Genomic DNA, 27,955 nt, shown 5'->3' with positions numbered 1-27,955 from the left:
GTAGTGGGAGGAGAGGGCAGCAACCCAGCCTGAGGGGGCCGGCCTCTGAGGTGTGGGAGGACAGAGGGTCTTCCCGCCAGGGAGGCACAGGGCCCAGTCCTGGCCTGTGTCCCCACAGCAGGCCCTGAGCCCCGTACAGTAGGAAGGCACTGCAGGCTCCAGAAACCCACGCTGTCACGTGAGGTGCGTGCACAGCACCCCTCCGTGAGAACTGCCTGACGGACACCAGCAGGCCGATGGGAGGGGTGGGGACACTGGCCAACAGCAGAGTCCCCAGGGGCTCCTGGGGAAGGGTCCTGGGGCAGGGGCTCACAGCCCATCGAGGACGGGAAATTGCCCAGAGGCCCGGGCTCTGGGTTCAGAAGAGGAACTGAAGCAGCTGGTGTGAAAGCGCCAGCAGCCCTGGGGCCAAGCCTCTCTTCCCCTCCCAGCCTGGACTTCTGGGCCCCGGGCCAGGCCCCCAAGGGCAGCAGCAGGAGGGGGCTGAGGAGCGGGAACCAGTGGGTCTTGGGAGGGAACCACCAAGGAAGAGGGGGCAGTGGGGGCGCGTGTCCAGCCACCTTGGCTGCCTTCCCTCAGGACGAGAGGGCTGCTGGTGGTCCGCCAGCCCCGGGAGGAACAGGAGGAGGGGCACGCGCATGTGCGTGGGCAGAGAGGTCTTCCGTGGTGGCGGTTATATATGCACACTGAGAGGCATGTGGTTTGGAAAAGACAGTGGTGATGGTGACTTCCATAACTTCCAGGTAGGAGTCTCATTTTGATGAGCATGACTATTTCTAACACTGAGTTTTACACGTGACAGAGATCCTCGCCATTCTTTTATTTTTTGGCCGTGACACACAGCACATGGGATCCTAGCTCCCCAACCAGGGATTGAACCTGCGTCCGCTGCACAGGAAGGGTGGAGTCTTAACCACCGGGCCACCAGGGAAGTCCCAGGATCCTTTCGATTCTTGTCCGAGAAGTTTGGGCCACGATTCCTGATGGGCATTCCTTACATTTACAGAGCATATCCACATGCCAGGAGCCATGAACAAGATCTGTCAGGGGAAGCCTCAGTTGGCACCACCCAGGGCTGCAGAGTATCTTCCTCAGCTATGGAGAAACTTCTCCTTGTCCATCACAGTCACGTCCAGCACCTCCTTCAGGAACTCCCAACCCTCTGAAATGTTCTCCTATCAAATACTTCACAGTGATGTTGATCATTTGTTCTTGTTAACTTTATTTAGGACTCAAAACTAACACTGACCAAACATATCACTGAATCACTTGTTTTTACTTTTTCCAAGGTTAGATTTTTGCTTCACTGCCACATTCAATCACCACACATATTTTCACAAGGTCCTGGGAATTTTTTATTACATTCATTGAAATGCTCCAGATCGTCAGTCCAATAATCCATTTTTCAGCCAACAATCATGCTCCATGACAAGAGGGTCAAATTATTCACACAATTCTTCTTTTCCCTCTTTAGCTTGCAAACTTCTGACAAGACGTGTCCTTTGCCAGTCAAGGTGCTTCAGGGTGAAACACAACAGGGGAGGGCTGTGTCTCTGCGTGAAGATAGAAACAGAGATGGGGACAGCACGGCCTCGTCCCTGGACGAGATCGGGCCACAGTCTCCCCTGACCAGGGTCGTGCCTCATGGGGAGCCTGATGGAGTGGACAGTCTTGTGCTTCAGTGATCCGAGGTGGCAGCTTTTGTTAGCTGGTGTGTCCCTTGTCACCGTATGTCTGCTGACTCTGCTTCCTTGGCCCCAAGCACGGTGTGGATGAATTCCCTGTGGTAGGGTGAAACGAGTGGTCTGCACACGTGGGAGGCATTTCAGCGCCAGTCACCAGCCACGTGACCTGACACGGATATAATGCAGAACATAAAGTCCTTTTCCACAACAGGTTATTTTAAAAAACGCACATGCTTTCCTTTTTGCTGAACTTGACGACGTCGGGTGAGGCACTTCACGGTGTGCCCGGCACTCCTGCCTGACCCGGTGACTTCTCTGTGCAAAGAGGACATGGGGAGGATGGTTGAGATGCACCGGACGGCCTCATTATGGCAATGTATTTCTAAGATCAGTGTTAGGCGAATTTGATGACATTCAGAATTTAATTAAAATGTGGGAAAATAAACAGTTGTAAAGATTAGATCTGTTCCTGCAACAAAAATCACTACAGGAAAACAGGGAATCTGAATACAGACTGCAGTTTAAGTTTCTATTGAGTACTAATGTTCATTTCTTGGGTTCCATAAATGAGCTGGGAATGGGTGAGGGGGTGGGGGTGGGAGCTATATACCCTCCATGAAACTCCTCTGTAAGTCTAAAATTATCTCAAAATAAAGAGACAAAAACTGAATCTCCTAAATATAAGGTATGTAAGGAGATTATTATAAGGGCTCTGTGGCTTCAGGAAATTGATAAATTTGAAGACCTTGTGAAACCTTCAGAATTTTCTAAAACAAGTTGCCCTGAAAAACTAAAAAAAAGAACGTAAAAAATTAGGAAAAATTGAATACTTATTTTAATTCAATAATTAAAATGGAAAAACTCATAAAATACAATGGACTTACTCATAATATAAACTGTTCTAGGAAAACTGATTTTCTGAAGCCTTAAATGCATACAGTCTACTTTGATAATGAACTGCTTTAAACTATGTTCAATTTTTTTCTTAAAATACATTTTCAAATGTTTCTAGAAAAACAAATGTAATTCACTGTACTATTCCATCAACATTTGGCTAATTTTTAACAGAAAATGCTAATAATAATCAGGAAGAAATAACAGAGAATGTCACAAAATAAATTATACTCTATTTGGGAAGACCGAATATCAGATAACAAGGACAGTAATCAGAATAAAAAAACTGAAGATAATAATCACACATACCTTTTAGTTTAGCAGAAAAGTTAGGGAGAAGATAGGAAAAGCAAAGAAAGCGAGTATCGTGCATGCACACACAAAGATCTCATGGTACAGAAATGGTGACTCATCAGCTGCCACTGCCGAGTTGGGTGGAGGGGGGCCGTGGGGCTCAGAGAATCCTGTGGAATTACTCAACAGGAAAAGAACTCCACAGCTCAGGAGGTTCACGGAGGGGCATGAAAGTGTGCTCAGGTGTGCCTTCAGCTGCTTCTGAAAGGCTGTGCTCTGAAAAGGCCTTTGATGTTTCGTGACCAGACTGACAAGCAGGAGGCGAGCTGGGGCGGGGCAGGGCACCCAGGGCGGGGTGGGGCACCCGGGGAGGTCCCTCTGGTTGAAGAAACCAGACTCGGATCCCTGCAGTTCACACAGCTGTTTAATGAACACCGAAGCACAGGTGAGGGTTGAGGGGGCTGGAGGAGGGGCAGTGAGGGCTGCGGTGTCTGGGGAGGAAGCTGACTCCCCCGAGCACCTCTCCCCTCTGCAGGCCTCTCAGCAGCCCTGCAGGACGGCAGCGCAGGGTAAACGGCCCCATTTTACAGTTGGGGAAACTGAGTTCCAGGCAGGTTCACCGGCCTGCCCAAAGCCACACAGGGTTCCTGGTGTGTCCTTCCATATTGCCGCGGCCAGGCTCGGCAGAGATCTGAGAAGGTGGGCAGGGAGGATGCACGCCCAGCAAGATGAGCATGGAGTTGGGGGCGCATGGGGCACCGAGGGGGCAGGATCCCCAGCCCCAGCCCTGGAGTGTCCACGTCTCTCCTCCCTCTGGGTGGCTGGGCCCTCAGGACCAGTTGAGGAAGTCACGGGTAGAGGGCCGCCCTGCAGGCCCAGGAGGCACTGTGAGACGGCCACACAGACAGTGCGTCAGGAAGGTCCATGTGGCAGGAGCTAGGAGGGTGGGTGGCACCAGGTGAGGGGAGGCGCGATGAGACAGAGCGTGTGAGGGGTCAGACGGGACCCCAGGCCAGGTAACTGCAATCAAGTGGGGCCATGGCAGGGAGCTTGGGGAGCTGGAGAAGAGGAGGCTGCAGATGGCTCCGTGGGTCCAGACTTCTCCAGGCAGGGCCCAGAAATACTGCTGGCTGGTGTGGGGTCTGTCCTAGAGGGCCCTTCCAGGCGTAACTCTACCCTGAGGCCCAGCAGAAGCTTCAGGCTCTGCAGAAACACAAGGACACGCACCTGGGGAGGGGCCCAGAGCCCTGCATGCGACTTGTCCTCCCTGCTTTCACCAGCAGTTCCGGCCCAAGGGGGACCTGGGGGAGGCGGGAACTGAGTCAGAAGCTCCAGGCAGATGCTCCCACCAGGAACAGTCCACAGGGCGCCTGCAGTCTCCGGGGACCCACAGCCCCGGGCCCCGCCCATCGCAGGCCAGCAGGAGCTGCAGGGCCTCCTCGGGAGATGCCCAGAGGCACCAGCAGGGGGAGCCATGTGCCCACACTTGGGCAGGCTCCTTGGCCCCAGCACCCTCTCACCCTGGGGGACTGAGGCTCAGGGGCCATAGACCCTGACCTCCCGCACAGGATGCCTGCCTAGAGGCCGGCCAGGACCTGAGTCCAGGACGAAGGGATAGCAAGTACGGCAGGTCCGGGAGGGCCAGCTGCAGCCGTGGCACCACTGCCTAGACCAGCACTGTGCCCAGCTGCACCCTGACGGTGCCCACATATGTGGGGGTCTTCACTCACCACCACCTCCGTGAGGAGGGGCCCAGCTACCACCACCCCCTGCCACCGGCAGCGGCAGCTCAGTCACCATTGACTCACGCCCGTCACTGGATGTCAGGGTCCTGGAAGCCCCAGGCCTCCACAGCGGCAATAAGGAAGTTCTCAGAGCAGAGGGGCTGGTTGTTGAAAGTGTCGCAGTGGCCCGTGCGGCCCCGGTTCAGGTCCCCGTCGATGTACAGTGCTGGGCCGCCCCCTCCACCTGCGGGACACTCGGTCAGTGGCTGCCCTCTGTCGAGCGCTGCCCCCGGGGACCCTCCTCCTGCTCCCAAGCCTCTCCCTTCGGACCAGGTGAGTCTTGGGCTGGCCTTGTCCAGCCCTGCCAGAGGCCTCTGTAAAGCCACGGGACTGCTCTCTACTCCAACCTGTCCCCCATCCCCAGCACACAGCCTCAGGTCTCCATGCTCCCCACGTGCCTGCTCCACCCGCCACGATCTGCTGCTTTCTTCCTGCCATTGTGGGGGCTGTCTGTCCTTCAGGTGAGGCACCTACCACGTGGGTCAGCCAGGACTGGCCCGGGGCTTCGGCACCCATGACCCTGTACCCTCCTCCCAGCTAAGTGACCATGGACAGGCAGGAGCCAGCGCCCACCTATGATGAGGCAGTCGCTGCCCCCTGCCATGAACAGGGACTCTGTCTTGGAGGGCAGGTTGAAGTGCCGAGTAGCCAGGAACGGCGAGAGACGGTCAGCAGGCTCAGAGGACACAGAGTGGCTGGGGGAGGGTGGAACGGTGGCGGACTCCAGGGACGCGGGCTTGGTCAGCTCTGGGTGTTTGATGACCACCCACTCATAGCGCTGTACCTCGGGCTGCAGCTGAGGACAAAGGCTGGTGTGAGGACTTGACTTGCGGCACCCGCTCTCCCCCAGGGCTCGTCGTCCGTGCCTAGCGTGAGGACCCGAGCCAGGGGCGGGAGGTGGCGCACACCGTGCCGCAGAGGGCTGCCTGCTCTCGGAGCTCGCCTCTAAGGGTCACACCCAGCAGGTGACAGAAGGTGTGTCTGGAAGTAAGCAGGGTCACGTGAGGGGGTGACCTCCCGCAGGGGGCCCACTCACCCTAAACACGAAGCACTCTCCGGTCCCGAAGAAGCCCAGCTTGCCCCCAAACTTGTTTCTCTCACTCCAATCTGTTGACAGGTAGGCGCCACACACCTGGGGAGGAAGGCCCGGGGGGAGGCTGCACCTGGCGTGCCCACGGGAGCCCCCCAGCGCTCAGGGCAGCTGAGAACTGAGGCTCAGCCACAGCCGCACACCCTGACCACTGGAGGGCCAGGGCTGAATGGGGCACGGGAAGGTCAGAGTGTGGGTGGGGGGACCTGGCAGGGCTCAGGTATGGAGGCTGTCTTGCCCCGTTGGCTCCTGGGATATTTCCATTTCCCACCTGGGCCCAGAAGCCCGTGTCCACACTCCGACTATGGGCATCAGCCCAGGGAGGCCCCTCAGATGGAGCTTCCAGGAGGCACCTGCTCAAGAAACACTTCCCAGGCCTCCTATCAGCCAGCAAAGTGCTTTATTTCACCATGAGTCACTCCTCTGAGTGGTTACGGAGGTATCTGACACTCGGGTCACCTGCTGTAACAGACTCCCGGGCTCCTCCTGGGAGCCGGACGCAGGGTCTGAGGCTGAGGAGACAGTCCTGCAGGTGCAGCTGGGCGTCTGGGAGCCACCACAGCACGCAGACGCTCCCGGACGGAGGCACTCACTTTTCTAGACACCTTTAGTATGTTCCAGATGACAGCCACTGCAGAGAACAAGGCTCTGAGAACTATCTGCTGGGGTGGAGGTGGGGAAGGCGCCGGCAGACTGCTGCAGGAGGGTGTGGGGCCTTGCTCACCTGGCATTTCTGCAAAGCTCCTCTAGACTGCTGGGCCAGTCAGGCTGGGGGTCTGGACCCCCGGGGAAACAGGGAGGCCCTGGGAACTTGGGGGGTCATGTGAGGAGGCTAGATTTACCTCTCTGTTGAGGGCAAGCCCTGCTCTGTACCCCTAAGCCCAGGAAACCTGGGTGGGGGCTACGAGGGAACACCCACCCTCCCAAAAGGCCAGGAGCCAGGGTCCCCCTGGCTGGTCCTTACCTCCTTCTGCGTAGTCTTGATCAGCAGGACAGTGGGCTCTCGTCCTTCGCACTGGAAGTAGAACCTGGGGGCAGAGAATCCCCTTGCCAGTCTGACAGCAGCGCCCGCCTCTGCCCCTCTCCCTGGCTGCCTCCTCCAAGCCGCTGCTGACCCTGGCTGCCCAGGGAGGACGGACCTGACACCTGCCCGTCCTCCTCTCCCAGGAACCAGGCACACAGCTTAGATGGCAACACCTGGGCTTGGGCACTTCTGCCAACAGGGAGCCCCAGCCAGGAGGCCGCAGGCCAAGCAGTCAGAGCCCTGGACATTCTGCCCTGATATGCCCGGAGGAGAAGTGGCAGGGCAGACGGCCCCTAGCACATAGCCACGCGCCAAGTGCTTTGGGGAAGCCAGAACCAGAGGAACAAGTCTGTGCTCCGGGAAAGCTCAGAGCGTTCTCAGGCGCTGGCAGCACCAGGGAGCCAGGAGGAGGCCTGAGGCCACTGCTTTGCCAGCGCAAGTGCCCAGGGTTTGGCTAGCGTCCCTCTGTGGGCCTCCCACACCACAGAGGGGTTGCTAGCTATGCCAGAATGTGCAGGTGGCGCTCTACAGTGCCCATCATATGGGCTGGGCCCCTCTGTCTGCATTGCCCTTGATCCAAGGCAGAGCGCAGGTCAGAAGCCACCTGAGGCTCTTGGGGCCGCACCTGGCAGAGCACCCCAGGGAGACGGAGTGCCTCGGAGGAAGCCTGCCAGAATCCCCTGGACACTGGCCAGGGCCCAGCATAGCCCACAGGGCCAAGATGGACCTGGTATGGACTGGTGAAGCGGGGGCAGAAGAGCAGTATCCAAGGCCGGCCGCCTCGAGTTGTCCTGACGTTCTGTAAGCTCGGGGCGGGGGAGTCTGCTGCTGACCACCACCACGCCTGTGTGAGGCCGTGGAGCCCCGCGTGTGCTACGGTGACTCCTAACCCTAACTCCTGCAGTAGGGGTGGCCCTGGAGTGAGAGATGCTCAGAAAAGGAGCTCCCAAGTCTAGGCCCCAGGAAAAGGCAGGGCCTTGCCCAGGTGCCCGTGTCCGCAGGCCTGGGTCCAGCCCGACCGTGACCTTCAGGACGTGAGGGCAGGATGAGAAGCTGGGCAACCCCATCCCTTCTGCTCCTTCTGGCCCTTGGAGTCCAGACCTCGGTGCCTTGAGGGGGCAGGCCCAGGGCCCTGCCTCCAGGGTGCTACCTGGTCAGGCTGTACCCATGCTGCAGCGAGGAGAAGAGCAGGAGGGGCTGGCAGAGGGCGAACCGCTCAGGGACCCATGACCAGATGTCTCTCATCTCCTTCACACCGACGATCTCTGAGTGGAAGTTGTCTGCATGAACGGCCAGGTGCACGAACTGCCTGGGGGAGCGCGCAGAGGTCAGAGCAGAGCTGCAGCCCCAGCCCCGGCCATGCACCCCGACCCCTCCTGGGAGGGGAGAGCCTCTCGTGGGAGCTCAGCCGGGAGGGAACTTCTTACCTGTGGAGCCAGGTCAGAGCCTGGTCCTAGGGGCCCTCAGGTGGGCACGGGGTAGAATGGCCCTGGAGTCCTGCTCCCACCCCGCTACAGAGGGGAGAGAGCCCAGCCCGGGGGCGGGAACGAAAGCCCCCTTTCTCTAAGAAAAGGGAACAGAGAGAGTCAGCTCTGGCAAGACAATGCTTCCAGGCCAGCCAAGCACCGACAGCAGACAGACAGACAGACGGGCCTGAACATCAGCCAGGCTCTGGGGCAGCACTGCTGAAGCCAGCCCTGAGAGCCAGAGCAAGCAGCCGGGCCAGAAGACAGAGAGAAGCCAGGTGTGGAGACACGGTTTCCAGACCTACCTTTTAGAAAGTGAAACACTGAAAAACAGGAGGAAGCAACGGACACGGAGAAGAGGCAGAAAAATAAAACAGACAAGGAGAGGTTAGTGGCAAGTACTAACACCCAGGACACGCCTGCCTTTGGCCCACAAGAAAGGTTTCCACACCTACAGCCGGGGCACAGCAGCGGCCACTGACATCTCAGGACACATGGGCCCTCCCCAGGCTGGCTCCCCAGGTAGCTGTGCTCGGGACAGGGCCCCACCAGCACGGGAGCCCAGAGCGGAGAGGCGGGCAGGAAGAGCCGCTCCAGAGTGACCCAGCGAGGCCAGCCTGGCTCCCTCCTGGGCCCACGGCACCACTGTCAGCTCCAGCCTCCATCCCGGCCACAGGCCCTGCGCCCACAGCTGCCCTGGCCACCTGCAGCTGTGCCAGGCAGGCCCTGTCTCCTGGCCGATGGTTTTCTGTATGTGCACGGAGGGCTTACTGGCCAGCTGGCTGGACGAGCTCAGGCCCCAAGCCCCCAGGGTGCTTCCTCACAGGCCCCACCACATCTGGGCCCCAGAGGTAGTCCCAGTGGCCTGCCTACCTCTTCTGCTTGACAGTGATGCCCTTCTGCTTCAGAGCTTTCTCGTTGGCCATTTGCAGGAGCTGAATCTCTTTCCGAGAGAAGAGGCGGATGGCAAACGCCTTCTCCAGCAGTTTCTCGGGAGATACGGTCTTGGCGATATCCCTGACGAAGGCGCGGATGTCCTGCTTCACGTTGTCCGACTCGAGCGGCTGCCCCGCCCTCACTTTGTGGAAGAACTTGAGGACGGCCAGTGCCACGCGGTACAGCACCTTGTAACCTTCCACCAGGAAGACGTCGAAGACGCGGGCGAAGTAGCTGAGGGGCAGCTCCCCGAAGAGCCAGCGCTGCCAGTCCGCGTACACCTGCAGGACGTCCTCCGATACGGCCACCATTAGCTTGTGGGCCGCCTGGCAGTACTTGTTCACCAGGTCCCCAAACGTCATGCAGGAGGACTCGAAGGCCAGGAAGCTCTGGTCTACCAGCTTCCTGCTGGGGTCGTTGCAGGCCAGGATGCGGCAGGCCTTCTCGAAACACTCGGCCTCGTCGGCACTGTAGTGCAACAGCAGGGCCACGACGGCAGGCAGCGCGGGGCAGAAGGACACGTCGGGGAACTGGTTGCTGATGCACAGCAGGATCTTGCGCACAGCACCCTCGCCCTTTGAGTTCAGGCAGTAGCTGGGCACCTGTGTGTTGTCCACAAACTCGGGCAGGGGCAGGCTGGTGCTACTGTGCTTGCCCACGATCTTGCTGACGATGTCTCTGTACACGCTGGCATCGGGGGTGACCGTGCGGCAGGGGATGTCCCGGATCAGGCGTTGGTACATCTGCCCCCGCAGGGCGTAGCTGCGGGCCCAGGAGCCCTGGCGTGCCAGCTGCTTCAGCTCCTGCAGCTCCGTGCAGCTCAGCTCTTTGGGCCCCAGGTCTGGGATGGCTGAGTCCATCTTGTCTCTGTCCACAAAGCAGTTGTAGGCTGGGGGGTGCATCGTGCAGGGAGCGCCCGGGGTCGGGGGGCAGGAGGGGTCAAAGGGCAGCTACATCCACTGGCACCCTCTCCGAGGCTTCTTGGCTAACCTGTCTGCCATCCCATGCCCTACAGGATTAAAAACCATGCATAATAACTCACGTGGCATGAAGGTTTACATTTAAAAAAAGAGTCTGTTTTAATCTTTCTACAAAGTTATCAGTAGGGCTTCCCTTTAAGATAAGTGGATATTCTTGAGAATTCACTATGAATTCTGGAGCATAACTTCTTTTCATAGGGCTTCTGCAGGTACTGGGAAAGGTCACACAGGCTCTGGGTCATGAGAAAAGGCTTTGAGAGGCTGACTCAGCTGTAAACACCTCTTTGCTCAGGGGTGGTGGCCTGCCTGGCCCTCACTCTTCCCTTTGCAGCCTGGGGGCCTCTGAAAGGAGCTGCTGGTCTGGAAGACCCCGGGAGGTCACCAGACACAGCGTTCCAGCTCGCACAGGCTCACAGCCTCTGCCCGGCCGTGTGTCATGAGCAGGACACACACCTACTCTGCCCCACGATCGCTGGCCTGGAACCTGGATACCGGCTCTTAACTTTCTAAAAATAGCAGCTAAGCTGCAGGCAGGCATTCCACAGAAGAGTCACTGGTGAGAAGACGACATGAGGGTGGAGAAATAAATGGAAGATGTCACAGCTTCAGAATCAGAAATTTCTGGAACCAAATGAGCCGGAGGTATTAGGGGATTAGGTACTGTCTTTCCATTATGGGCGGGCTTCCCTGGTGGCTCAGAAGTTAAAGCGTCTGCCTGCAATGTGGGAAACCTGGGTTCGATCCCTGGGTGGGGAAGACCCCCTGGAGAAGGAAATGGCAACCCACTCCAGTATTCTTGCCTGGAGAATCCCATGGACAGAGGAGCCTGGTGAGCTACAGTCCATGGGGTCGCAAAGAGTCAGACACCACTGAGCAACTTAGCTTTCTCCATTATGGGCATCTATTGAGATTCCTGTAGACATTTTTTAAAAAATGGGTAACAGGTGCTATTTGAAACTCCAGCTGCATGAGGACAGTGAGATGGAAGTCTACCACTCGGAAGTCTACCACAGTCTGATGTCTGTTTTTGCCAGAGGCAACTGTCCTCAGCACAGAAGTACTAACCACGCACCTCAGACTAACCTTTCTGCCTGTGATAGTACACTGTCTGGAGATCTCACAAAGGTTTGTTTGCCTCAGTGATCTTCAGTAAATGATCAGAGCATTCCTGTTTTGCTTGCATCAAGAACATTTATCTGAAAACAGAGAAAGCAAGCAATACTTTAAAATACTGAGTGGAAAGAACTGTAAGGTAAAATCTGTACGTGTCTTGAGAAAGTATCTTAACATTAAAAAAATTTTTTTATTGAAGGATAATTGCTTTACAGAATTTTTTTAATTGTTAAAATATACATGACAAATGTTACCATTTTAACCATTTGTGAGTATACAGTTCAGTGGCATTAAGAACATTCACAAGGCTGCACCACCATCAGCATCATCTCTGAACTTTTTCATCTTCCCAAATGGAAACTCTTTACCCATTAAACACCAACTCCCAGTTCCCAGCCTCCAGCCCCTGGTAACCACCACTCTGCTTTCTATGAATTCGACCATTCTAGGCACCTAGTATTAGTAGAACCATACGATATCTGTCCTTTAGTGTCTGGGTTATTTCATTGATCATAATGTCCTCAAGGTTCATCAGTGTTGACAGCATAGATGAGAATGCGAAAGTGAACGTGTGAGTCGCTCAGTCGTGTCCAGCTCTGCAACCCCATGGACTATAGCCCATGGAACTCTCCAGGCCAGAATACTGGAGTGGGTAGCCTTTCCCTTCTCCAGGGGATCTTCCCAACCCAGGGATCGAACCCAGGTCTCCCATATTCCACGTGGATTCTTTACCAACTGGGCCACAAGAGAAGCCCAAGAATACTGGAGTGGGTAGCCTATCCTTCTCTAGCGGATCTTCCCAACCCAGCAGTCAAATTGGGGTCTCCTGCATTGCAGGCAGATTCTGTACCAACTGAGCTATCAGGGAAGCCCACGTATGAGATATATTTTAAAACTTAAGACTATTATTTAGGGCAGTTTTAGGTCCACAGCAAAATTGAGAGGATAGCACAGAGGTCTCACATGCTCTCTGTCCACGTGGGCACAGCCTCAGCATTTCAACCTTCCCCACAGATGAGACATTTGCTACAACTGATGAGCTTAAACTGACACATCACTGAATCTATGAATTAATGAGGATTCCTTCTTGGTGTCATACATGCAATGAGTTTGGACACATGTAAAATGACATGTAACCTTATAGTATCATAAAAAGCCCCACCTGTTCATCTCTGCCCCCTGTAACATCAGAATTTCATTCCTCCTTATGGCTGATAATATCCCACTGTATGCACAAAACATGCTTTGTCTATCTGTCGATGGACATCTGGGTTGTTCCTACCTTTCAGCTGTTGGGAGTAATGCTACTGTGAACACAGCTGAGTGTCTATCCAAGTCCCTGGATATATGTTTTTACAGGGACTTTCCCACAGAAATAAGGTTTTGTTGACAACATCCATTTACCCCGTCCCGTTGGAAGAGCCTTGCCTGCAGCCGAGACCAGGGGCCGCCAATGCTGGATATTTCTTCCCCAGAAAAGAACCCCAAATGGCAGCTGGCCTGTCTGCTCTATCCTGGGAAGGACAGCAGTTAGGGGCCCCTGTTTCCCCAGGCTGCAAATTACCTATAGAGTCTCATCCTTCACTCTAGGCTCCGAGCACACTAACTGCTGGAGGGGTCCCCCAGGCCTATCCTGTTTTCTTGAATAGAACCTGCTCCTTGTCAGGGCAATAAACATGTTTATAAACAGAACAAGAGCTGGGCAGGACAGTGCCAAATCTCACTCAGCTGGCCTAAGATTCAGGTTGAATATTAAACTGGAAACTCCAAAAACGGTTATTGTACCTTGCAAATTCCTTCAGAAAGGACCTTCAGGGAGAAGCAGACCAACGTTTTGTGTTTTGTTTCCTTGTTGTTTTTGGCTGTGCCGCAAGGCCTGTTGGATCTTAGTTCCCTACCAGGGAACAAACCAACGCCGCCTGCAGTGGAAGCACCTGAGTACTAACCACTAGACCGCCAGGAAAGCCCCCCACAGTTTTATTTGTTGCAACAAGTGGCCAGGGGACTCCGAGGCAAAGACAGGAGCAGAAGAGCCCAGAGGAACTCTCTGGATCCCTGCAGGCCTCCACCCACTCAAAAGCATGTGGTATTTCTGGAGAAGGGCAAACAAAGTTGTGCTGACCTCCTGAGGGGTCAGTGAAGCCAGGACCCAGGGCAGCTTTTTGTCTGGTTTGGTTTTTACATGAATGCATAATCACAGAAACACCAACTAACACAAACTCCCAGAGCACAGACTCCCAGAGCACAAACTCACAGTCCCGCTTAAGCTGCCCTCAGCCCCACTGCCTCTCCTCCCTAAGGCCGCTACCCTCCCATCTGAGCTCATGAAGCTGCTTTTTCACAGCACACGCTGGCTGCAGGGAGGGGGAGCAGCCAGGAAACAGACATGGTCACCAGGCGGGACCCTCACCTGGGCCGAGGCTGCGGCCTCCCCAGCTGTCCCTCCCGTGACTTTGGCCACACCACCCACACCATCCACACCGCCTGCCCCGCAAGGGATGCAGGCCTCACCTGCTTTCGCAGCGCCCAGCGCCCAACAGAGGGGCCCGGCCCAGGAAGGCAGCCGTGCTCCCACCCTTGGCTGGCGGGCGGGCGTAGAGAAGGCTGGCTGGAGCTCCGGCAGGGAGCGAGCCAGTCTGAAGCCGCTGGGCTGGGCTCGAGTCTGCCCTGCTGCAGGCTGGGCTCACCTCAGGAAAGCCGCACCTCCTCCCTGAACGCAGGTCTCTCTAAAACGGACCCCACAAACATGAACACAAGTCCGGCTCGGGCCCTAAGCCCGACACAGTGCCTGTGGGTCGAGTTCTCCACCTGGCGCGCTGACCGGGCATGGGGACAGGTATAGCCCACTCTCCCTCTAGCCCTGTGGCAGCCTGGGGCAGGTGGCCACTCTTCCAGGCCAGCAGGGGCCCTGGAAAACCTTTCCCTTGGTCTCAGGAAGGTGAGGGAGGGAACGAATTCTAATCACACTCTGCACTCGCCCTGGGGCCACCCCACCCCCAGTCTCAAGTTCACTGCAGAGGGGCGGGGCAGGCCACTCAAGGTGCCTGTCCATCAGCCCGCGGGCAGGGCTGCCCGGGCCACGGCTCCCCTCCCGGCCTTGGACCACAGGAAGGAAATTTCTACCCTGAGTTTGGGCCTAATCTGCAATTCTGGGCAAACAGGAAAAATTCCACTCCACTTCCTGTTGGACTCACAAGAACAGCTGACAGTGGTCCTTTCAGACAGTGGGGATGCCACACAGCGCATTCAGAGTGGTGGCCGCTTTAGGGGGAGTCGTCAGGGAGTCTCCCCCATCCGAGCGGAAGTGCTGAGACAGAAGCTGACAGAGGTGCAGAGGAAAGGCCGCTCCTGACTAGAAGAGCAAGGGCCCCAGGCGGAAGGGACCAGGGTGCTGGAGGAGGGGAGGGCGTCTGGTAGGCCGGGCACAGAGAGACACCGGGGTGGCGGTGCGGAGGAGTCCCAGTTACCCGAGTGCGGGGGGCGGGGCTGGGGGGGGGAACAGGGAAGGGATGTGGCCCAGCAGCCAGACTAACAGCTGACCGACCCTGGGGATGAGCTGAACCTGCTCCCTGAAAGCACTCTCCCGCCTGGCACGCCAGGGCAGCGCTCCCCGCTCCTGGCTCAGGGGCTCAGGGGCTCAGGGGGTGGGGTGAGGAGGGCCAGTGTGGCGCAACCACAGAGGCTGCAGCCAGGGATCCCCCAGGGCCTGGGGAGGCACCTGCTCTCTTTGGGATGGTCCCTCTCAATGGCCCTGCCCAGCACCTCTCCCCACCGGTGTGGCCGTTTTCCCACCCGGAAGCCCCTCCAGTCACTGTCATGCCTTCCCTCACGAATAGAGTCCGGACTTCTAATGGAAAGCAAGTCTGTCTTAAAAAGGAAAAAATAAAGCATTCGGTAGGACTCAGTGACCTCTGCTCAGGGGGTCAGGCCTCCCTCTGCAGCGCTCAGCTGGCGGCCCCACGGGCTCTGGGCCAGGCAGCTTTCCTGAGGAAGGGGTTCAGGGGACCAAGCTCCAGCCAGGAGCAGCCACGGGAGCCTGGCTAGCCCTCCCTGGGGAGCCCCCGCTCCCCGAGTGTGCCCACAGGAGGAGGGAGGCGGCAGTGGGTAGAAGGTGCCCCGGGCCCCCTGTGCCCGCCGGCTCTGCTCCAGGGCCAGTGCCACCCTCCTGGCAGACCCCAGACCGGGAGTGGGGCAGGGGGAGAAAGCAGTCACGGGACGAAGGACAGAGACGCACAGGACCCCCTCTTGCCCCCTTCAAGGGCTGCTGGACACAGACTCCACAGTGGGCAATGCAACCTTATCCCTGTCTCCTTCAACCCACGGCAGGTAGCTTCACAGTGAGGAAACGGATGCAGAGAGGACTCTGGGGGCCCTGCACAGGCAGAGCCCAGCCAGCAGCCTCCAGAGTGAGCCCGCAGCGTGCTCGAGGCACCCCCACCCCCACTCAGGAGCGCAGCTCACTCAGGGGGCAGCCCCAGTGCCCCTGTCCTCAGGCCTGGCTCCACATGCCACGCGGCTCCAGCCGTGGTCGGACGAGTCATGAGACATGAGACCTCTGCCTGCCTCACCTTGTAAGTGGGGAATGTGATTCTCCCAAACAACTGGATTTGAAAAACAAAAAACTTTCTTTCAAGTGACAAACAGACCCCTATTTTAAGTCCGGGGAGACTCTAAACCATCTAACCACACTGGGCGCTCTGCCCCCTTATAAACTGCCTCTCCGAGAGTGCCCAGCACCCCTTCCAACCCCTTAACTCAAACTTTTATTCATTTTACAAACTTCTCCATAGCTGCCTGTTCTGGGCAAGGCCCCGGGGACACAAGCATAAGAGACAGCTCTCCAGGAGACCCGTGGTCACAGCGCCCGCAGTGAGATGAGAGGCCTGTAGGGCGCTGACCACCCAGCAGGGCATGGACTCCACGTGTGTGCCAGAGGGATAAGGACCCCAGGGTGTGTGACAATGGGGACGGGGACAAATGCAAACGGGGGAGCTCCTGGGAGGTGGGGCAGGAGCTGTCATCCCCACACAAGGGAGCAGAGAGCCAAGGCAGAAGGTGACACATCAGATCAGCATTGCAGAGAAAACCTTGGTGGCCGAGGAAAGCAGGCAGAATCCAGAAGCAGAGGCAGGACGAGCGGGGGTGGATTCCCCCAGACACGCTGACCTGGGGTGGGGGACAAAGGCCCCAGCAGGGAACACAGAACGCTAGCCCAGGGCTGGGGCTCGGGTGGGGCGGAGGAGGTGCTCCCTGGGGGGCTGTGAAGGGCTCAGGCTGGAGAACAAGCTGGGCTGCTGTGCTGAGGCCCTGCCCAGACACCCAGCCGTCAGCCCTCACTCCCACACTGGCCCCTGGACTCCTCTGTCACCCCATGGGCTTCGCACACGGCCCCTCCACATACCCAGAGCCCACCGAGGAGCCGACTGTGGCCCAGCTGGCAGGAGACAGCCCTGCGCAGAGGGAGAGGGGCTCAGACGCCGCCCGGTCCCGCTGACCCCTGCCCAGCCCGCCCGTCCTTGCAGCAGGAACAGCTCAGGTCTGAGCTCCCAGGGCTCAGCCTGGCTGGGCCTTAGTCACTGCGCCACAGGACAGCCTGCAGCGAGGCTGTCTCAGTTGTTCCCTCCTCACGGGACATTCCCCGCCTGTTTCCTGGGAGTGCGGTCAGGAAACAGAGAAGGAAGAGGAAGGAGGCTGGGTCCAGCCCTGCAGACTGCAGGCCAAGGATAGGGTGGCAGACGGGGAGGCGGGCAGGGAGGTGCGCGGTCCTGCGCCCGGGGAGTCCCGCGTGACCAAGAGAGTGGCACCTCTCGGGCAGTGTCCCCAGCGAGGGCGGGCGGGGCGACGGGTCCCTGACACCTGGTGGCCCTACTCCAGCCCTTAGGGCGTGTGGGGCGTGGGTGAGAAAGACACAGGACCGATCACTGCCAGAAAAGAAGATACGCAGGGGGCCAGGCAGGAACGTGGAGGCAGGACAGGGAAGGGCAGATGGCCTGCGCTGGGGGTCGGGCGTGCGGCTCTGTTCCCAGGGTGCTTGGGTCTAGAGGGCTAGGGCAGGGGGCACGGCCCAGGGCGTCTGGACTGATGAGCAGGGAAGAGTGGGAGGCGCTCTGAGGCAGAGAAGCGGGGGATGGTGGGCATTATCCCGGGGCCTCCACTAGGACCCCGGGGTGGTGAGGGGGGCCTGGGTGCGGCAGGTCTGGAGCAGGATGCGGGCCAAGTCTGTCCAAGCCTGGCCTCCTCACGGCAGGCCCAGTGCGCCCAGCCGCCCACGGCAGACACCAGGGAAACACTCAAGCCCACTCCCGAGCGTCTGCTGGAGGCCTCGGCGACACAGCCTTGGGACTGTCAGGGCCGCGGCGGGAGGGCAGTCCCCTCCTGGCCCAAGGCCTCGACAGTCAGACGGCCCCCCACCCGGCGGCTGACAAGGCCGTCGACCCCAGCCCGACACGCAGCATTCGCCTCCCTCGCTGCCCTGTTTTTACCACCCTCACCCCAAGCTCCAGCTCTCTTCTTGCTCTGGAGCCTGTTTGTGGCAAACAGCCCTCTGCCCCACCCTCTCCCTTAATGCACCCTTCCTTCAGGCCAGAGAGCAGGGGCCCTGCCCTCCTCTCTCCAGGGTCTCCCTACCCACCACCCACTTCATTCCAGTTCCTGGCCCCCTTCTCTCAGCTGCCTCACTACAGGCCATCAAAGGTCAAGCAAGCCGGGCTGGCTCAAAGCTCCCCAACTTCAGCTGCTCTCTTTCTGAGCTGGCCCACACTCTGTCTGTGGAGTGTTTCTCTCTAAATAAACCCACTTCTTGTCTCTCATTGAATTCTTTCTGCGATGAGACATCAAGAACCTGAGCTTCAGTAAGTCCTAAGACCAGGTGTGTGATCTCAAGCGCCATGATGGGACAGTGATAAGGTAAGAAAACGTTGAGAATTAGGTCTTGGTCCAAGACAGGCTTGTGGGATGCTCAAGCCAGGCGTACCGGGGAGGACGCTCCAACGATGTCTGCCCACTTCTGTCAGGCCTGTCAACCCCAAATGCTTTGGGGCTCTGATTGGGAATCTCGCTCTGGACCAGAAGGGTAGCAGCCGTCGGCCTGGTCTGCTGTAGGAAGGTGGCGTGGAATAGCTATGCTCAGGCGCGTCCAACAGCAGGACCAGGACAGGCCTGTCGAGGTAGGATTTGATACTGCAGACTCTGTTCCTTGACTGACATTGGTCTCCTACGTTCTACGTTCACTCCTGTTTCATATCTTGCTTCTCTTAACCCCAGAAGACCTGTGTGACTGCCAAGACAGACTTCTTATTGACAAGTCCTGACCCTTTACTTCCAACTCCTGCTCATTGTCAACGCCGCTGGGGACAACTTTGCAACAACTTTTCAGGCGCTGGTGCCTGGTTGGAAGACTGCTTTGGGAGGGATAGCATCTAAGATCTAAGTGCAAATCTTGATCAGACTGAGCAGCTAGACACATCACCTCGGGCTTGGGTCTAGAATGGGTCGGGTTGCATTAATCTGGCTAATATCCCTCTGGGCCATATACTCCAGGGTTGGGAAAGATTCAGACAACAGGAATTTTTAAAAGTACCCTATATTCAAATTTTCATGCCTCTGTATCTAGGCAGTGGAACCCAAAAGGAATTTAAGGCATGTCTAGCTCGGAGGGATGACTCTAGGAAAAACACAGAGGACATTTTACTGACTCCCACGATGGGACCATGCAGTGCACCGAGCGGGGTACAAGGCCATCTCTGAGGCAAACCTACAATGGAATTACCTTGTGAATGCTACTGACAGAGACAGACAGCCATGTGACTGACCGCAGCATATCAGGCATGCTAAAGAACACGCCCACAGGCACTGAGATTTCCAAGGGTGACCCAAAGGCCAAAAAGTGGGTACTGGCCCAACTCCTGGAGATCCCCACCCTTTCCCCAAATTGCTAAAAGAATCCTCCCACTCATTAGCCTATGAAATTACCCAGTCCATAAAAGCTAACCAAACCATATTCCGAGGCCCCTCTCACCTTCTGAGACAGCCCACACTCTGTGATAAGAGTGTTTTTCTCTAAATAAATCCACTTCTTACCTATCACTCTGTCTCTCACTGAATTCTTTATGTGCTGCTACTGCTGCTAAGTCGCTTTAGTCGTGTCCGACTCTGTGCGACCCCTTAGACTGAAGCCCACCAGGCTCCCCTGTCCCTGGGATTCTCCAGGCAAGAACAGTGGAGTGGGTTGCCATTTCCTTCTCCAATGCAGGAAAGTGAAAAGTGAAAGTGAAGTCGCTCAGTCATGTCCGACTCTTCGTGACCTCATGGACTGCAGCCTACCAGGCTCCTCCACCCATGGACTTTTCCAGGCAAGAGTACTGGACTGGGCTGCCATTGCCTTCTCTATGTGATGAGACACCAAATGAGCTTCACTAAGCTCTGAAACCAGGTGTGTGATCTCGGCTGGAAAACCATGGATTTTGACTGGGTTCCAGTTCCAGTACGTGGATTCAAGTCCCAATCTGAGTTACATAATTTCAGTTGGAAGAAACTTAGAGTAAAATCTGTTAATTATAAAAATGTTAAAAAACTTCAAAAGGGACAGGATGAAAAGCCTGTGGTCTTCCAAGGGAGACTAGCGGAGGCTTTCAGGAAACACTCCTCCCTGGAGGGACACGCCCTTTTGACTAAGCACTTCATAGCCCAGTCTGCCCTAGACATCAGGCACAAAATTCAGAAAGCATCTGCTGGTCGTCAGCCTCCAGTGAATGATTTGTTTCAACTGGCTTACTCAGTTTTCAATAACAGGAAGTTATCTGCAAAGGCTGAACACACCCAGAGAAATATGCAAAAGGCCCAAATGATGGTACTCATTTTGTCCACTCAGAGACTACCAAAGGCGAAGCGGTTTTTCTGGTGGGCCACTAGGCCCAGGGGCACCCAGACAAGACCAGGGTCCCCTGTGTAGACAAAAGGGGCACTAAGGGAGGATTGTAATTTATGTGTCCTTTGCAAAGAGCCAGGGCATTGGAAGAAGGAATACATACCCCAGATGCCAGAGAGTGATGTGGGCCTCCTGACCATTGATGGTTTTACAGTTAGAAGACTGAAGGAGAGGACCTTCCTGGTGGTCCAGTGGCTAAAACTCCATCTCCCAATGCAGGGGCCCTGAGTTTGATCCCTGGTCAGGGAACTAGATTCCACACACCACAGCTGAGAGTTCTTACAGTTTCATCAAGGTGGTTCACAGAAAGGCTATGGAAGCAGTTATAACAATTTCACATCAAGATGATGGCTATGTAAGCATTCCAGTCCACACTGACTTAAAACAAGGAGCTGTCCTGCCCCTGAGGCCCCAAGATCAGGCATCCACAGATTTTTACACATTCAAAGGCACAGTCGAAGCCTCTGATCAACCTTGAAGCAGTTACACAAGGCAGATCACTGCCCCTCTGTTTCTCGTGAGAATATGGGAGTAAAATCTCTGAGAGGGTAGAGAGACAGGAGGGAAGGGGGCAGGGCACAACCTCAAACCCCCACACCAACACTCCTCCTCTCTCCAGCCCATGGAAGCACCCAACCCTCTGAAAACCCACAGCCCCATATCCTGGTGCTGTTCTCGCCTTCTGAGTTGGCCCACACGGTCTGTGGAGTGTGTTTCTCTCTAAATAAACCCACCTCTTACCTATTAAAAAAAAAAAAAAACATTTCCAGCTTTAGAAGCCTTTACATCTCTGGTGCTTCGTCTACAGCCCTGCCGGCCCCAGGGGCTCTCCATCCTGGGCACACCACCACAAACACCCTGACTGCCTCGGAGCGCTTTGCTTCCCCACTCCCACTTGCCACAAGTCCATCTGCCCTCCCCACGAGCCCTTTGGGGTTGACTCCCTTGTCTGCTTGGCCTGACCTGACTCTCCAAACCTCCGCCCCACCACTCACGGGCTCCTGTCTCAGCTATTTGGCAGAATTCCCATGAGAAGCCAGCCTGACAGCACGCTTCTCTACACCCGCACACCAACCACAGAGGCAAAGTCACACCACCCCACTCGAGTTCCCCGGTGCCGCCTGGAGGCCCTCCACTTGCCTCGAGGCATCCTCTCCTAGCCCCACAACAGTTGACAGCTTCACACCTCCCACTCTCCTCGGGAACTGGGTGTCAGGCCGGAGCACCCGCTCCTGTCTGACCCTGACCCTTGATCTGCAACCCCCACCCTTGGTTCTGGATCTCAACTCTTAGGACTCCGACTCTCCTGCATCTCTAATGCTCCCTCTCTGGTTAGCCAGGCCCTCAAGCCCAACCACAGCATCCGAAACTCCCCTTGAGCTAAGCCTGTCCTCTTTCTTTTCTCCGCAGTCAAGCCCTCAAAGCCTTTACTGCCTGGCCGCCCGACCTCAGACACCTCTGAGCTCTTATCTCTCTGACGCACACAGCTGACCCCACTGCGCTCAGCTCTCCTCCCGCCAGGCCTCCCGAAACCCCTCCCTCTCATCCGTCTCCTCCTCTCTCTGGTGGCCACTGCTCCTGTCCCTCAAATGTTCTTTTTGCAGAAGTCCATCCTCTTCCCGGCTTCCCTGAGGGCCAGTGGTAAAGAATCCACTTGCAATGCAGGAGACTCAGGTTTGATCCCTGGGTCAGCAAGACTGCCTCGAGGAGGAAATGGCAACCCACTCCAGTCTTCTTGCCTGGAAGACCCCATGGACAGAGGAGCCTGGTGATCTACAGTCCCTGGGGTCGCAAAGAGTCAGACATGACTGAGCAGGCACATCCATCCTCTTCTAAGCCTAGATTTCTCAGGTCCCATACCTCCAAGTATTTTGCTGAAACCTCCTAGCCTTCACACACTCCCTGTAAAAGGCAGCTAGCTCTGACTCCCAAACAGCTCCGGCCTGCTTTCCCCTTGAAACCCTCTCCTGTCCACTGGCCCTGCCCGCTTCGGTATTTGGCCCTACCTGCCCTCCAGTGGTGGCTTCAGGAGGCTTGACAATGGGAAGGGGTAAAGGTGGGACACGCTGGTTCTTCCTTCTCCTCTCAGGCGAATCTGCTTCAAATGCTCCCTCCTTCACCGGCCCTTCCAGACTCCTGACCCTGCAGGCAGGGCTGACCTCCCCAACTCCTTCTCTGAATCTGTTTGAACTTGGCACGCCTTTGATGACCTGTTTATGAGTGCAGCTCTTCTACCCTACTGTGACTTGGAGCCAGGCGTCTCATATCACACACTCGGTGTACCCGAGGAGGAGGAAACAGAGAAGGAAACAGACGGAGACTCAGGAAAATCCCAGACCACTTGGGCCCGAGAAGGAAATTTAACTCTAAACCACAGGGGCCGTTCAGCAATTTGTCCATTCTAGGTATGTGTGCTTCCCAGCAGGCATCCTCATGTGATGAGATGGCAGGCTGGGTTCTGCCTCAGCCCTGAAGCAGCACAGGGCATTTTTCAAATACTAGTGGCAACTGGCATTCCACAGTGCCAGTTACCGGGAACCCGATAGGGGGCCCTTGGCTGATGGCACACAATGGAGGGCACGTGCCAGGCATAAAGGGGTGTAACCATTGAGGAGGTATTAGTCACAGCACTGCAGGCCAGCTGGCTGGCCCATCTGCTAGTACTGGTCGCAAGTTCAAATGCAGGTCTTAGCGGTGGCACCTGAGCCTATGGATGGGACCTGAGCGGGGTAAAGTCCTAACGGTCTTAGCCACTCAAAAAGGTTCCCTGCAGGGAATTCCCTAGCGGTCCAGTGATTGAGACTCGGTGCTTTCACTGGCCTGACCCAGGTGTGATCCCTAGTTGAGGAACTAATTTCCTTCAAGCAAGCTGCTGATTTGGTCTACCCACAGAAGGAGGCTGGGATTGCAACGGGGCTCCGCTAATTCAGGGTCTTTATCTTCTAAGTTTAAAAGGTCCTCCCAGCAGCAGGTCTGGGAAAACACCCCCCAAGGGCAAAGGAGAAACCAACTGGCTGCACGGAATGAGAAGCAGGAGGAGGAAGCTGTCAGAAGCTAGAATCCTGACTGGTTTGAATTCCAAGCAAGGCGCCGGTGACAGGCGTGCCTCCGAAGGCTGGGCACACAGCAGGCTCTCGGCGAGTATCTTCAGGCGTGACTGCAGAGTGGGCTGGGAGGGAATTTTGCAGGCTGAATCATTTCAACAGGCATTTGAGACGCTTTCTGAATGCCACTGTGCTGAGTGCTGGAACAGGAGGATGCAAGGCCACCCCATCGCTCAGGGAGCTTCAAGATGCGGGGACATGGTGTACTGACCCTACCAACTCAGATGCGGATGCTGTGAGGGAGAAGCACAGGGTGTCTGGGCCGCCAGCCCAAGACAAAAGAGGGGCCTGGAAGCCTTGCCCCACCAGCACCTGCCTGGCCTAGAGTCTGAAGGCTGAGGTGGCCTGCACCCAGGAAGCAGCAGAAACAGCCCTGGAGAGCACAGCTGCTTGGGGCCAGTGTCATTCATGGCTCATATTCAAAGACACTTCCAACGGTCTAGCTTCATTGGCTCCAAGAAGCCACAGGGCCTGGTTTCACCAGGCTACTGAGAAAGGAGTGAGCGCCTGTGTGCTGGGAGGTTGGGGAGGAGATGACCCGGGAAGGCAGGGAAAGAAAGCAGAGGCAGGCGGAGTGAACACACACCTATGGCTCCCTCTAAGGCCCACAAGTTTAGGAAGACAGGAAGGCGGGAACCATGCCTGCCGAGAAAAGAATTACAGAGGGTAATCAGGGAATGTGGACAAGCGGATTCAAGGGAAGGCCGAAGGGACAGAAGCCAGGAGAGCTCTTGGTGGGACTCAGGTAACTGAGCTTCATCTAGAATGCTATGGCAAGAGGGCTTTTATTGGTAACAGAATCACCCATCAGCAAACAACTGGTATCCAGTTAAAATTGTGTAACAATTATGTGGACACCCAGTTTTAGGTTATGTGAAACAGGCCAAGCCATGTGTAGTGGCTTCTCAATGGCTTGTAAGAGGAGAGTGCAGCCTGGGTGAGCTGGAGGAAGAAAGCATGACCGCTCACACGTGACCCCTGCCAGCAGCTCTGTGGGCAATATCCAGGGGAGATGGCTAAGGTCGAAGCGCCAGGCAGAGGACCGGGACTGCACAGGACAGAAGGAGAGCTTGTCTCCTGTGCCCCTCTGTGAGCAGGCTCCGTAAGAGGCGAAGGTCACTGCTAACAGCACTCGTCGAGAGACCAGACAGCCTTGTGGGGCCCTGTGCCTCCTGTGGGCAAAGAGGAACTTCTTGTGCAACGCCAGCCTTTCCTTATCCTCTCCGGGCGGCCCCTCGGTGTGGGGACAAGCCTGGGAGGAAGCACTACACACTTGGCCTCTGTATCCTCAACAGTCCTTCCAAAGTCCCGTCGACTCTAACGCTGAGGCACTACACAGAAATGGGTCCCGGGAGGAGAGCGAGAGGACCCACAGAGTTCTTGGATCTCTCTCTGGATCTGAGAAGGTCTCTTTCCAGAGATCTAGTGGTGAGAACTCGCTGAGAGGACCAACCCTCAGGCTGGAGGAGAATGAGGTCCTTTGAAATGAGTGACGATCCGGAATTTTCTCAAAATGCAAACAAACACATTTGACAGGAAGGCCCTGGGAATCAATTATGTGATTTTGCACCTTTGGTATCTTACACTTTGCTGTTTAACCAACAACCTGAGGCTCTGTGACAGATATAAGAAGCCCGCCATCCTGCCCCCATCCCCTCAAAAGGCAGGAGGTAATCAATCAGATTTTTGTTACCTTATCTACTCTGTCCTATGGATGTGAAGCATCAGGCCTCTCCAGGGTCAGTCTTCTTTCTCTCACTCCACACACACTCCTGGGAAGGCACACCCTGGCTTCAGTGCCCACACAGGAAGGAGCTCTCACAGCTCCAGAGCAGTCTCTATCGAGACGCTGTTAAGGACTCTCAGCTCAGCCTCTCCATAGCACCCGTCGTCACCCACTCCAGGCCTGTCCCTTCCAGCACACAGCGCAGCCGGGCCCTGCCAAGTCAGCCAGCCTCAGAGTGTTCCCGAAGTCCTCCTCCATCCCTGGCCCTTCCCATCCCCGCGGCCACCTGTCTTGTGGTCTTGCTTTCTTTTGTTCCCACCGGCCTTCCTCGGTGCTGGGCCTTCTGGTGTTCTGTTAACCATCCCGACCCAACCCAAGTCACCCATGAGGGCACAATCTGAGCAGTCACTCACAAACCCAAGATCCCTGAGTGGCTCCCCACCGCTTTCAGGGCAAAATGGAAACTGGGGACTGGTATTCATGGCTCTCCTGACAGCCACCAGCCTAGCTCCCTAACTCCCTCTCCTCACCCCAAACACCAATGCTACCCAGTGCCCTTCTTCCAACAGCTGGGAGACTGCCCTCGTACTTTACACACTGTCCCTTAGCCAAGAAGTCTCTCCTTCACGTGGCTGTTCTTAAAAAAAAATGTTGTATTTTTTTTGGACACACTACGTGACTTGTGGGATCTTAGTTCCCTGACCAGGGACTGAACCTGTGCCCTTGGCAGTGAGAGCACAGAGTCCTAACCACTGGACAGCCAGGAAATTCCCTGATGCTCAAAATTTAAGTGCTTCTCAGGAGCCACCACCAAAGGCCAGCTGGACTCCACCCTCTGTGCCCACAGAAAGCCCAGCCCATCCAGCAGGGGTACACAGCTGGACTGCACCCTCTGTGCCCATAGCAAGCTCAGCCCACCCAGCGGGGGTGCCGCCCACTGTGCCGCAGCTCGCTGGCCTGCCTCCTCACTGCACCCACACCTCCTCCAGGGCACAGGCTCACTCAGCTCTGTAGCTGCAGAGCACGGGGCACATATTCCCTCACGTGAAGTATGACTTGGGTAAATCTGTGTTTAAAGAACAATGAAAATCATCAAATAATGAATTTAGGTTGGTCTTTAGTGAAAAGCCCAAGGTACTGCTTCTTTGATATTATCTCCATTTGGAAAGTGACACTTGAAACAGCCACTGAAACTGCTGCTTCGAGGTGAAAAGGCTCTCTTTCTTCCCTGTACAGAGTTGTCATAACAGAGAAGGTATGCTCAAACAGGTAAAACATTGAACAGGGTCAATGTCAAGTGCTTTTTTATAACCTGCTTATTGTCCTTATGTACTTCAAACCAGAAACCATCTAAAAGCAAACACTTAATTATGTCTTCTGAGATCGGCACAGACTGCAACGAGACTTGGGAGCAACATGGTGTGCCCAAGGTCACTTGGCTGGCTGGACAGTCCTGGCAGGTGTGGTGACAGCTAGCACAGCTCACCTGCAGGTGAACTTGCAAATCCAGGAGGTGAATCCTGTTGTCATTAGGAAAAGCCTGCCTAGATAACTAGATTACTTCCACGTGCCCTGAAGGTCACCGTTCACCAGAGGAAAACTACTGCACTTGTTTTAGCACCTAGTTCATTTCAGCATTCTCTGTGAGGCAATGGGGGAGCAGAGACGACTGTGACTCGGTCCAGCTCTGCTCACAGGGAGAGACTGGTTTCTAAACAAAGCGCTGGCTCCTGAATAAGCCCTGCTCCTACAGGCTTTACCTAAGGGCTGAGAAGATTAAATGATGAACAACCTTCAGGATAGAGAAAGCACATGTTGGGGGTTATAGTACTGTTTAGAAATGGTAACTGTAATACCTTTGCAACAGTTCTTGATCTTACCTTGGTTTGTTTCTCCCAGCCTGGATCCCTTAAAAAGAAAAGACCCAGCACACCTGTCTTCAAGACAATTAAGTAAAGGTTTAGAGGTGGCTACTATGTGCCGGGGCAAGAAGATGGAGGGGAGCCCCCACGTTTAAGTAGGGTAAACCAGTATTCCTGCCAATAATGGAATTTTTTTTTTCCCTCCTGTAATTGTCTACACGTTCCTGCTGACGTCAGAGCAAACATACAAAGAAATAAGAAAAATCACTTGCAAGTGGTTTTACTGGCCCTGGAAAGACAGACAGACTCCTCATTAGGAATAAGCAGCTGGCCAAAGATCTCAAGATCAGCATCACAGCAACAGCCACGTGAGGTGGGGACTGTGCCTCCTAGGCACACCGCTATCCTAACAGTCAACCCACGCCTCCACCTAGCCCAGTGGGTGCTCACACTGCCTCTGGCCTTTAGTGTCAGCCCAGCAGGCAGTGATCCAGCAGGCCCAGTGCTTCCTACCGAGTAAGTGTCCCCTACCGAGTAAGGCCATCAGGGCACCAACACCCTTCCTAGGAGAGGACCTTGACCTGCCCAGGCCCATCCCCGACCTCCAGCTGTGCTTTCTCAAGGCTGAGGAGTACAGTGCTCAGGGGCCCTGTGGAAACGCTTCTGTCCCCGGCACAGCCCAGCGGCCACCCGAAAGTACAAGTCACCCCAGACCCGCTGGGCAGGGCTCAGAGACTGCGTAGATACCTAGGCGGCAGGCGGGCGGGGTGCCAACCTGGAGCAAGCGGAGGGTCGGGACGGGAGCAGTTTGCAGGTCTTCCAAGACAGAGCGTTATCACAGAATCTGTTGCAGTTTCGAATCCAGAAGAGGACTTCCCACCCCGCAGAGCCCGAAAGCGCCCGAGGAAGGAGTACCCCGGAGCCAGCTCATTCCCACCGCCGCCTTGCCGGAGCCACCAGCCGGACCGACAGCGCCTGGCGAGGGGCTCCCGCGCGACCCCCGGGATGGGGGTCCCGCGTAGGGCCCAGGCCCGCTCCGGCCCTACGCTGCGCCCCTCCGGGCACTCGGGC

General features: G+C 56.2%; 1 protein-coding gene across 9 annotated transcripts; it reads right to left on the bottom strand.

The window, feature by feature from the left end:
- Nucleotides 1–1,205: 1,205 nt before the first annotated feature.
- Nucleotides 1,206–25,721, bottom strand: TBC1D24 (TBC1 domain family member 24). Of its 9 annotated transcripts, none has more exons than XM_040254498.1 (10): nucleotides 24,990–25,721; nucleotides 11,237–11,349; nucleotides 9,111–10,182; nucleotides 8,543–8,560; nucleotides 7,922–8,080; nucleotides 6,712–6,775; nucleotides 5,694–5,789; nucleotides 5,231–5,453; nucleotides 4,682–4,841; nucleotides 1,206–2,000 (listed from the first exon to the last, which is right to left on the bottom strand). In XM_040254498.1, exons 3-9 carry the CDS (start codon nucleotides 10,073–10,075, stop codon nucleotides 4,687–4,689), a joined length of 1,680 nt encoding a protein of 559 aa, XP_040110432.1. In that variant the 5' UTR covers nucleotides 10,076–10,182; nucleotides 11,237–11,349; nucleotides 24,990–25,721; the 3' UTR covers nucleotides 1,206–2,000; nucleotides 4,682–4,686. The 9 variants fall into 9 exon arrangements, with proteins under 9 accessions (XP_040110432.1, XP_040110399.1, XP_040110459.1 ...); XM_040254465.1 differs by adding an exon at nucleotides 22,199–23,436 and having other exon boundaries at nucleotides 1,332–4,841; XM_040254525.1 differs by lacking the exon at nucleotides 8,543–8,560 and adding an exon at nucleotides 22,199–23,436 and having other exon boundaries at nucleotides 1,332–4,076.
- Nucleotides 25,722–27,955: the final 2,234 nt, after the last annotated feature.

The sequence above is a fragment of the Oryx dammah genome, unplaced genomic scaffold (assembly GCF_014754425.2).
Source record: "Oryx dammah isolate SB20612 unplaced genomic scaffold, SCBI_Odam_1.1 HiC_scaffold_2, whole genome shotgun sequence".
NCBI lineage: Eukaryota > Metazoa > Chordata > Mammalia > Artiodactyla > Bovidae > Oryx > Oryx dammah.
This window is presented reverse-complemented; position numbering and strand designations above follow the sequence as displayed.